The 11,156-nt window shown below is 45.2% G+C and overlaps 1 protein-coding gene across 4 annotated transcripts; it reads left to right on the top strand.

Moving 5' to 3' along the window:
* The first annotated feature begins 332 nt into the window (after positions 1-332).
* stil (STIL centriolar assembly protein) lies at positions 333-10,894 on the top strand. Of its 4 annotated transcripts, none has more exons than XM_040048550.1 (16): positions 333-650; positions 1,477-1,584; positions 1,925-2,043; positions 2,159-2,334; positions 2,649-2,896; positions 2,972-3,055; positions 3,394-3,480; positions 3,552-3,693; positions 3,776-3,876; positions 3,972-4,080; positions 4,667-5,398; positions 5,621-5,723; positions 5,809-6,028; positions 6,296-6,371; positions 7,210-7,487; positions 8,761-10,894. In XM_040048550.1, the coding sequence occupies exons 1-16, from the start codon at positions 586-588 to the stop codon at positions 9,335-9,337; spliced, it is 3,225 nt and encodes a 1,074-aa protein (XP_039904484.1). In that variant the 5' UTR covers positions 333-585; the 3' UTR covers positions 9,338-10,894. The 4 variants fall into 4 exon arrangements, with proteins under 4 accessions (XP_039904484.1, XP_039904485.1, XP_039904483.1 ...); XM_040048551.1 differs by having other exon boundaries at positions 3,773-3,876; positions 6,299-6,371; XM_040048549.1 differs by having other exon boundaries at positions 1,928-2,043; positions 3,773-3,876; positions 8,761-10,893.
* The last annotated feature ends 262 nt before the right edge of the window (positions 10,895-11,156 follow it).

Here is an 11,156-nt window from a genome sequence, read left to right as displayed (position 1 = left end):
AGAGACTGCAGGCAGGTGGAGCGGGTGGAGACGAGTGTCAGTGTTGATTTGTGACAGAGGGATAGCAGCAAGAAAGAAAGGGAAGGTTTACAAGATGGTAGTGAGACCTGCAATGATGTATTGTTTGGACATGGTGGCACTGACACAAATACAGGAGGCAGAGCTGAAGACTTTCAGATCTTCATTACGAGTGAGCAGGATGGACAGGGTTAGAATTAGAAGAAGAAGAAGCGGCACGCCATTGGCCAGAGTGGCTGCAGCGGAACTTGCTATTGGCTGATTCTGTTGCCCCGCCAGTCGAGTCGGGAAACAGCGCCATAATTAAACTGTAGCCGACCTGTGTTTTCTGCGGATTGTTTGCGGCCTGATTTACTAAGATAGTAACAGACAAGAAATTTGTTCCAGGACGGTTGGAACTTTTTTAATCTTTCAGTGACCTTCCCGAAGAGTTCAGCTTTGTTACGTTTAGGCAGGTAGCAAGGGCGCTAATATGGCCCGATCGCTAGGCTAACGCAAATACCCCAGCAGTCGGTAACAGCAGGCTCAATTTAGCGCTCACAGTCTCTTCTTTCAGCGACAACAGCGATGAACTACCCGCGAAGCCTCCAGGGTCTGCCGTGTGAAATGTTCCAGGAGACTGCGAGAGCACGGTGAGTTAATGTTAGCACACAGCTAGTCGTCGTTAAGCTGCTCCGTTACAGGGCCCGTTCCTTTGACAGCAGGTAATAGTTTAATAACCCACCCCCATCTCCCAAAAACGACAAGAGAAATGAAAGCTGTCTGTTCAGCAGTGGTTTGATCTGTTATGGATTATATCACAGACTGTGAACCTCGCGTGTTCCCCTTTATGACAGCAGCGAAGGAGGTGATCAGATTCTGAGCTGGAAGAAGGTTGTAACTTTCGTGTTGACTTGACTTGGCTTGGTAACGACAACAAACAATCTTCCTTCCAGGCCAAAACACTGCTGAAAACCCACAGTCTCTAGTTTCCTCTGGACCTCTTTTCCCCAAGCCTCAATCAGCATGGATGCCATTCTCCCATTCCCATTTGGGCAACTCTAGGAGTATGAATGTTAAATAGAAAGCACTTAGGTAGAAAAATGGTGATTGAGGAAAGTTGTATAAGGCCCTTTGAGGGCTACTCAGAGTAGAAAAGCGCTATATAATTTACCATCTAGATATCTCTTTATAAACTGAACTGGTCTGTGAGTTTCCGTGAGCTATAGCTAGCCTAGATTTAACAGTGAATTGAATAAGCTCTTTAAAAACTTTATGTCAAGATCGGTGAAGAAGACCAGAATATACTTTGACACTTGGACTCTGAATACAAAAAATAAAATTTCTTGTCATCCTTGTATTTTAGTCATTCTTTAATGACTAGGTTTTTGTGACTTGATTAAAATGTGAATCATTTTGTTATAAATAAAACAAAAGCTGTTTTTGGAGTGTCCCCATCTTATCTCTTGTGGTGTACAGGAACTCAGTGAACCCTCGGACACCACTGAGTTTCCCTAAATCCAGATCAGCTCTGTGGGACAGCAGCCCCATGGGCGAGAAGCTCCGCCTTCACCTCAGCTCACACAGGTAACTGCTTCCTTGTTGATCAATAGAACTGGTTGTGCACTGTTGTAGTGAGAGCACATTGTAGCTGAGATCTAGACTCACTGCTTGTGGTCTGCTAATGTGTGCAAAAGTCTGCTGAAGGAAAAGACTGCATACTAAGTTATTAAGATGGTTATTAAGAATGGATACTTTTCACATTTGAGTGAAAATAAGGAAAATAAGATGCTTTTTTAAACCATGTAGAGCAATAAAAACATGACAGACTTTTACACTTTATATTTTATTCACTGAATCAATAACAAATTTAACCTACTATAATCTTGTCATACTTAAGTGACAACAGATGAGGTATGTGTCTCTGCAGGAAGCCTCAGTTGGTGCTATTAGAGAAAACTCTTCGTCTGGCGCATCGTCACGCCCGTTGCAGTAACAAGCCCCGCCTCCACTGTTTCTTATTGGGAACGGTTTCTGTCGATTCAGGTCAGAGGTTAACTTCAGCTCATCCTGAATGCTGATTCAGCTCTTTTATAAATGTGTCTGTGGCATCGAGCACCTTAGTCCAGCTGTCCGTCCTCTGTGTGTTGCTGTGGTTCAGATGAGGAGGGCATCACAATCACCCTAGATCGCTTCGACCCGGGTCGGGATCAGGCCGGAGCCTCGGGTCAGGTTCCCTCTGCTCCTCTGCCTGGAGACGTCCTGGTTCCCTGTTTATTCTCCTCTCAGACTGAGACTGTTGTCCAATCAGAGGCCGAGCTCCATCACTGCTTCAAGGTGAGTTTGTTACCCTTCAGCCCTTCCGCTTCCTCTAGTGGCCACTTGAAACTGCCTAAAGATTACACAGACAAAACATTTCCCAGCGAATGCAGCACATTATCAACTCTTCTTACTTCAATGATCTTGGCATATGCATGCTTAGACTGACACAGATGTGGTTTTAGGTGGAGCACAGCAGCTGCTGGTGTTCAATTCAGCTGTTCTTGTGATTTGGCTGAATCACAAGAACAGTTGCCTTAAGACACTTTATATTGTAAGGTAAAGACTCAACAATAATACAAAACTGTGTTGACTGTGTGTTGGTGTTTTAGGTGTTGCAGCAGTTTGTGAGCAGCCGACAGACTCTAGATCTGTCTCAGCTGCTAAAGGTCAAAGGGCATGTGGCCTGCTGTGAGCAGAGTGATGCTGCAACGTTTACCCTCAGCTGGTCAATCATCAGTCCGTCTGTCAGCGTGGAAGTGGAGCCGGTCAGAAGTGTCCCCATCATCCCGACTGCTCTGTTCAGGAGTCTAACCAACGTAAGCAGACCACTGGGGCGTGACAGCAGCCGACAGAGAGGGTGAGAGAGCGAGAGTTCATCACCACACGTCTCAGCCTCTGATCACGTTTGCTGACGTCTTAGTTCTCTTTTCAGGTTTCTGACCATGGACCAGACCAGGAAGTTGCTCCTGCTGCTTGAGTCTGATCCGAAAGCCTCCAGCCTGCCGCTGGTCGGACTGTAAGCTTCACCTTTCATCAGACAAGCCTGGGGGGGGGGGGGGGGAGTCCAAATTATCACCTGGTAGTTCTTTTGGGATGTGATTAGCACTGATGTATGAGTTCTTTTAAAAATTGTTCACATTTTAAGAAATTCTGATTTAAATTTTATAATTATTAATGAGAGGCACTTGTATTTTTTATGAAATGTTCTACTCTGAGTAGGAGTACCGAGAAAAAATGATGTGAAAGATTTTTTTTATTTTTTTTTAGATGAATTCTAACAGTCCAGATGTAAGCCCAGATGTTTTTGCTTCTCTTAAGTGGGGGTATTTCTTTCTGCTTCCTGTCTCGTGACAGCTGGCTGAGTGGAGTCACACACATCTACAACCCTCAGGTGTGGGCCTGGTGTCTGAGATTCATGTTCAGCTCCACCCTCCAGGACAGGTGAGGTGACGGTGGCAGAAAGGAGTGGATTGGACGTGTACGCGTGTCTGATCAGCTGTGCTGTGTTTCAGAGTGCTGTCCGACGGTGGCTTCTTCCTCCTCGTTGTGTTCGGTTGCGCTCGCAGAGCTCCTCAGTTCTTCCGCTGTCGAGGCTCAGGACCACAGCTGGACTGCCAGCTGCTGACGGCTTCACACACAGCCACTCTCTACCAGGTAACACAGCACCTGTTTTAAACTCTTGCTCCTCCTCCTCAGTCATTCACTCATGATCAGCTGTGCTGTGTATGCTCAGCAGGCAGTGCAGGTGGATGGGAAGACTCTGCAGGTGGAGCTGACTTCAGAGGATCACAGCAGAAAGTTGGAGGTCTTCAGAGAAGCTCAGATCTCCTTCAGCAGGCAGGCCAATGAACTAGTTAGAACTTGTCAGACAATTAGCAGTGGTGACTAAAAAGTGTGTTAATGCTCGTGTGCTGATTTGTTTGTGCCCTCAGAGCGCCTCCACCCTCCGCTGCCCTTTCTGTCACTGATCAGGACTCTGGAGTTGAGGATGATGATCTTTCTCCACGGCCGTCCCCGAGCCCTCATACTCCAGCTCACCAGGTCAGTCACAGAATGGGCTCGGGTCAACGCTTCCGTTAACACACTCTGGGGTGGTTTGGGTGGTGTGGAGATGTTTTTCTCAGATGTGGAAAATGTTACGTGTGTGAGATGTGAGGTCGGACCGTTCTGCGGATGTGCTGATTTAACATTAGTTTTCCCAGCCCTTAGGATGTCTCAGGCTCAGGTGTTGGGAATACTTTACTTTTGTGCATCACGCAACTTGCAAATCCAATGTTTCATGTTCGTCTCCTTTTTCCAAGCCTTGTTAATAGAAATCCACAACATTTGATTCAAATGTGGGTGTACACTTTATATGATACTTTTTTTGGTGCCCACTCCTGCTTGCTGACAAAACAACATTCTTCCTCTTCCTCTTGTTCTTCCTCCTCTCTGGTTGGGGTTAGTAAATGGTTAGTGCATGTTGATGTTGCTGATTATGTAGTAGCAACTTTGTGCTAGGTGGGGTTTTTTGTGGTCTTTGTTTTTAATGTGGTGGAAATAAAGTTGTGTTAAAAGCCAAAAGTGTGTGTGTGTGTGTCTGTCTCTCTGTGTCTCTCTCTCTGCAGTAATCTGTTGTTCCTTTCAGGCTCGGCGGGTGGAGCCATCTGTTCCTGAGCTCTCTCTGCTGATTGACTCCAGCTTCACCTGCACTCAGCCCAATCCTGCCTTTGCCTGCAAGCCTCCAGCTCATCCACGTGGAAACTCCTCTTCAGCCCCTAGAACTCCTCCTTATCTTCAAAGCACCCCCAACCCCAACTCCAACCCACAGCAGCCCTGCAACTGCTGCTCTAACCATCCCTACAACTGTACCGCCATTATCGCCTCCCCAGGTCTCCCTCCTGCTGCTTCACCTGTGTCCTATCATAATGATCCTTCTCCTTCTAGTCTCATCCATGCTCCTCCTCCTCCTCCTCCTCCTAGCAACCATCCATCTCTTTCTGTACCTCCTGCCCCCACCACTCGGTCTGTTCCTCCATCATTCACTTGCCCTGCCCCCTCTCCATCTCATCAACATGTTTCACCTCCACACTCCTCCAGCCACCCAGCTCCCCTCAACCCTGATGTCTCTACTCCCCTCTCCACCCACCACTACTCTCCTCCCTGCACACTTGTCCGCCCTCCTACTCCTTCCTTCCCGTGCAGACCCCCAGCCTCCTTCCCACACTCCTATGCAGCAGCAGACCCTGTGCCCTCGCCCTGGCTTTCCCAACCCTCCTGTATGAATCAATGCTGTTATCAGGCGGGTAGAGTTGTACCGCCAGACACCTACCAGCTCCTCCTCCATCAGGAGCACCAGCTGCGCCTGCTGCAGGCTCAGGTAACAGTTGTACTCTTTCCACACAACACAACCAGAATATATACGTCATGAACAAGAACAAGGACTTATCATTGGCACACAGGGAACCAGGAAGAGGCCTGAAACTGGAACTGTGGCTGTATTTAAAGGCTTCTGTGGATAGTATTGCTGGCTATTTTCAACAAGTACTGTTTAACGTCGTTGCATCCTTGCTGCAGTTAATATTTTCTGATAATCGGGCAGGTCCAGATACTCCTGGAGGCTCAGAAGAAGCTTCAGTCCTCTAACCAGTCCCCAGGCGATATACACACACCCATGAGTGTGGCCAGCATCGCCGTAGAGACAGGTGAGTGTTTACTGAGCAGTCAAATCACCAGGAAGAGGCTTATAGCTCACATCATCACCATTTTTCCCCATCACTCTTTTTCCAGGTGCTAGTCTGTTCTGGGGGAGTCCTGCACAATCCACCTCACATCAGGAAGAGCAGGTGCACCCTCCCTCCTCTACTGGGCCCCTGTCTACACCCAAGTCTCCACCTTCATCTTCCTCCTCTAGCCCCTCAAACTCTTCATCATCACTCATCAGGCCTGCGGGTAGTGCTGACAGTGACAGAGGTCATTCAGCTCCCTGCTCCCCACCTGGTGTGCACAGGTGAGACCAGGTGCCATTTAAAGAAACAAATTATTTTCAGCTCAAATTTCTCTGTACTGCAGAAGTACTGACATAACCTCGTGCAACTGAGATAAATCCACTCAGTTAATGGGTCTTAACTTCTGCTTTCATGGTTTTCTTTTTGTAAATTGATGGTTTGATTTGCAGTGACACTGAATAAACCTGTGGTGCTACTGAAATGTAGCGAAAAGTTAAACTGCTGTTGTGGAGCTATCTCACCAATGCCTTTGCTCTTTTCCACATCAGCAGTCCAGTTCTGGGAGAAAGTCTCAGCATGTACAAACCAACAGAGGAACAGCACACCTTCTACCACAACCTCATGGTGAGACAAAATAGTATCTGCAAACCTGTTTGATGCCAGGTCTAATAAAAGGTAACAGTTTGACTCTGCAGTCAGAATGATAGGAATAGACCCTTCCTTTCCAGAAAGCACTGCATGAATCTCTTTGTGACTGGGTGAATGAGACTTTTGGTAAAAAGCGCTTTAACTGCTGAGCTGAGTAGAATGACGTTACAGAAGTACCGGTCCCTTTAGAAAAATGTGTTCACCTGTTGAATCCAGAAAAGGGTTAAGCCTCCAGAGTCAGAGAGAAGCCACGTTGCAGAAATTTTTCAAACCAATATCACAGCAAAACGTGTAATAGAGACTGTGTCCACTTTCACCCTTTGCCTTCCTAAAACGTTAAATAGACATGCACGTAGAAGTTTCATTACCGGCAGGGAGAGATAATGTATTTAAAGTGTGCTTTAATGCACAGGTACACAGCAGCACAGGTACGAATGCTCTAGGCTGCATATACTTTGCACTGCCCACTGCTGGGTAAGCGTTGCCAGTCATTGGTGTAGGGCAGCGTTTTGGAGGATTCATTGTACAGACTTCCTTGATTTTTTTTTTTTTTTTTCCTCCTCCTGATGAAAACATAATATGTCAAACATTAACAGGAAAAAAAAAAACCCACAAGGATCAATCAAAGGACATCACTGTTCAGTAAAAGTAACCTAAAACACAAAGATTGTGTATCATTACACTTTAATTCCAAATTGAACTACTTTTTTTTTCCTTTCCATTGGTCAGTATGAATTAACACAGGGTTCTCTGGGTACAAAGGACAGAACTGTGCATGTCATATAAAGATAATTACTTTTGCTCTGTGTCTCAGACTCAACTCACCAGTCGTCTTCAGGAGTCACCTAGCAAACAGGAAGTGGAGGACGAATCCAGGAGGACGAGGAGTCTGTCAGCAGTTTCTGATTGTTCTCAGTCCTTCCAGTCCATGTCGTCCTCTTCATCCAGCAAGAAGCAGCAGCAGCAGAGTCCAGTAGAAGACCCGGTGGTCAGTGCTACACTGCGGCAGCTGCAGCAGCTCGGAGTCCACGTAGACGAAGACGTTCTGACAGAGTCTGGCAAAAACCATCAGAAAGCTGTGGAAACTGCCAGGTACTGAAACGCCTCACACACGGATATGTGTGTGCGCCACCCTTAAACATGAAAGTAATACTCATCTAGAGCTGCAGGCTCCTACTGCAGCCTGCTCAACTGTACTACAGACTGCCGCTTGAACTTAGGTACAGGTTCATGAATCCAGATTTCAGTGAAGTTTTCTCTGGTCCCCAATCAGACCAGGAGTGACATGTTTAGCCGCTCGTTCTCCTGAAATTGCTAACTCTCTGAGTGGTGTACGGAAAAATGTCTGCTTCACAGATAATTGGGAAGTTTCCAGGAAAAACCTGATCTTGTTTGGAGAGATGGCATTCATCCCACTTTGGATGAAGCTGCTCTCATTTCTAGAAATCTGTCTAAATTTATTAAACCCCCCTAAAATGTGACTATTCAGTGTTGGGACCAGGAAACAGAGTCTCAGTCTTATACGCCTCTCTGCTGCTTCTTTCCTCCTGATTATTAAAACCAAATATATCACAAAGAACAATATGACATCGTCAACTGCAAAAAAAGAGTAAAATGGTGAAATGTGGATTAATAAACATTAGGTCTCTTTTCCATGTTAGTAAATGACTTTTTTTTTTTTTTTTTAAATATCCATGTAAATGTTGAAAATGTCTGCCTCAGCATGGCATTTATTCTCTTATTAGAGACTCAGTTAGCTTCTCTCGAAATTTAAGTGATCTCACCACTTGAATCACATGGTCCATCTTGTTCTGATGTATGGACTAGAAACGGAACATTTAACAATATTCCTTGAAAGCACCGTTTTATTTTTCTTCTAAAGATTTTCTAGTCAAATTGAATCTTACAGTAATGCATTACAAAGCAGTGGGCAATAAATTGAATTGCAGTAGATATCTTTCTGAAAGCTCTGTGTCATTTTAGGGATATGATTACTTTTTTACTGTTATGTTCTTAAACGCCATGTGCAGAACAGCTACCTAAACTCTACTCCCACTGAGGTTGATTGGCTTTTTTTACAGTGTTACATTCATCACTGCATACAACTCTGGACACACTGTGTACTCTGAAATTGAAGGCAACAAATCAGAGATGCCTGACTCCCCTGTGTAACTCTCAAATGCACAGCCTAAATCAGATAAGACACAAGTTATCGAGGAATTTGCATTTCACTAAGGTAGATGAAAGGTCTGCGTTATCTTAACTATGCTGCTACACTTTATCCTGTCAGTGTTGGAATGTAATGCATCTGCACAACAAGTTTATAGCCGATGTTATGACTGTTTTTCTCTCTGTGTACTGTCAGCACTCTGGCCAGCATCAACCCGGCAGCAGTACTTTCTAGACTGAGTGTTTCCGAGCCGACAGCCAGCGCTCTGTGTCCAGGAGGCAGCGTGGATCTGAGCCTGGAGGCCAACGCCATTGCCCTGCACTACTTGAGTGACTCTCAGCTCAGCAGGCTGTCCTTGGGAGGCCACATTCCTCATTCTAGTTTCACTCCCTCCTCCACCAGTGATTCTCTGCCATCACCTAGTAACATGTCTCTGGCCACCAGAAAGTACATGAGAAAGTATGGGTTGATCGAGGAAGAGGATGGCGAAGATGAGGTGGAGCAAAAGGAGGTGGGAGTTCAGGAGACATCAGATCGTGAGCCCCTGACAGAAGCTGTGAATGTGAGGTTCCTCCCACAGAGTCAGCTGATCCAGGATCTGCGCCCCAAAATGCAGCTATTAGCCAACCACACTGAACCACATACCAGTGACAAAAAGAACCATTCCAACAGGCAGCCATCTTTTGTCAGGGCAAACCTCCGTCAGACAGAGGGATCACTGGGAAACATCCTGGACCTGAGCCGCCTGAGACAGCTGCCCAAACTCTTCTGATGCCCACATCACCAGTAAAGCAACCCCATATTGAACTGTAATATGCACTAAGCTTTTATAGATAGTTGAAGCCTGGTGTGTCCTAGGTACTCTCAGCTGGTCTGATAGACGTCCTGGTTTCCATGGACACTGGCTGTCACTGGAAATTTGCCGTCTTTAGTCCTAGCAATTCTCTGGGATGCAGAAAAATGCTGGAGGCTAAACTATTTAAGATAGCTGCCCAAACTCTTATGACACCGTGTAAACCAGACTAAACAAACCTCTTAAACTTTAAGTGGAATTTGCTTTGCTCAAGGAGCTCAGGACTGTTGCTAATACGATTTTATTTTCTTTTTTTTACTGGAAACCTGGTTTCTTTTTAAAAACCATTAAAGTTTGAATGGTGTGCTCAGTGTGTTAATGAACTGATAGTCTATTGAGTTGGTCAGATTTGTGTGTTTGATGGACTTTTTGTGTCATATTTTCCTCTTCTGTAAAATGTCTCATGAACAATTTGTTTTAGTATTTATGAATCCACAAATAAAGTTTTCCCAGGAAATTCTATTAAAACTGCAGCTGATGGTGTTGCTTACTTCAGACGTCATCTGGAAATGTACTCTGTTAGAAATGAGTATTTCCACACCCACCAGAGCTTCAGAACCAGAACTCTGTCCGTGCCGGAGCCAAGGAAACGCGATCGTTCTAGAAAAGGTTTTTGTTTTTGTTTTGTTAAACTAACGATCACCTAGTAAACATTAGCTATGGCATTACTCCACATAAATAGTAGTCAGCATGTTCGTTACTTGATATGGAGTTTTCTAACTCCTAGCTTCATCTTTTACAAAGTTCCTCATTACTGTAATGCATTTAGTTCAACCTGCTGCCTTCAGTTACAATCTTGTCACTTAGTGGTGCCCCGTGAAGCTTTGCAGTCTCTCTGATCGTCTCCTGGTGACTCTGTTGGCTGTCATCTCCCGGCTTGCAGCCAACCCCTCTTCTGTCTCACCTCTGCGGTATCCTGTGCAGCAGGTCCATTTGGTTTCTCCAGATGAATCAGGATCCCCTTTTCTTTAAATCCTCTGCTCCCTTGCTTGCGCTGCTGTACATTACCAGCCTGCTGTTGTACACATGTAGTTTGGCAGGAGGCGGTTTTCCCTCTCCCACAGCGTTCTCCTTATTGGTGCCTAAGGCTCTCTCTTTGCCAGAGTTTCTGTGGGTTAATCATGTTCAAAATGTGTCCTCCAGTCACCACGGAGTATCCCTGTCTTCTTCCATGCAGTGAGGAGCATCGTTCTTTGGTTTGAAATTCCTGAACGCAAACAAACCATTGACTGAGGCTACACTACTCTGGCCTGAGAGCTCTGTGGCATTGTTGTATTTTGAGTTTCACTTCATCTTGGGGCACCAGCTCCTTTTAATAAAGTTGTCTATATGGTGCTGGATGTCCTTCCAAAACTTGTTGTATGCCCTCCAGGTTAGTTAGCTTCATTTGTAGGCTTCATTGTTTTTAACTTTAATTCTGAGCATTTTGTGGCTTATGGTACTTTGGAAAACTGTAAATAATGACTGAAAGGCAATAATAAATATAATTATTACTGCTTATTGTAGTAGTGGTGGTAAATTTAAAGGCTTGTGTATAGATTTCTAAGGCAGCCAGGCTACTGATTTCTTTGCTAAGTTCAAATGATTCCAGGTATGAAAATATAACAGATTAATAACTGATTTTTCCATGAAATGTTTGTATGCATAATTTATGCGGACATTTGTGCCTATGAACTGTTCGTAAATGACACCCACAACAGGAAATGAGAGCCAATGTATTTACAAGTAATCCTTGAAG

Source organism: Simochromis diagramma, unplaced genomic scaffold (genome assembly GCF_900408965.1).
Source record: "Simochromis diagramma unplaced genomic scaffold, fSimDia1.1 OVJJ01000557.1, whole genome shotgun sequence".
NCBI lineage: Eukaryota > Metazoa > Chordata > Actinopteri > Cichliformes > Cichlidae > Simochromis > Simochromis diagramma.
This window is presented reverse-complemented; position numbering and strand designations above follow the sequence as displayed.

Bases quoted from the DNA above. Each gene is read 5' to 3' on its own strand.
- stil (XM_040048548.1), top strand. From the start codon at position 586: ATGAACTACCCGCGAAGCCTCCAGGGTCTGCCGTGTGAAATGTTCCAG. The intron at 3,056-3,393 runs GTAAGCTTCACC...GTCTCGTGACAG, and splicing joins AGCCTGCCGCTGGTCGGACT to CTGGCTGAGTGGAGTCACAC. The intron at 3,877-3,971 runs GCAGGCCAATGA...TTGTGCCCTCAG, and splicing joins GCTCAGATCTCCTTCAGCAG to AGCGCCTCCACCCTCCGCTG.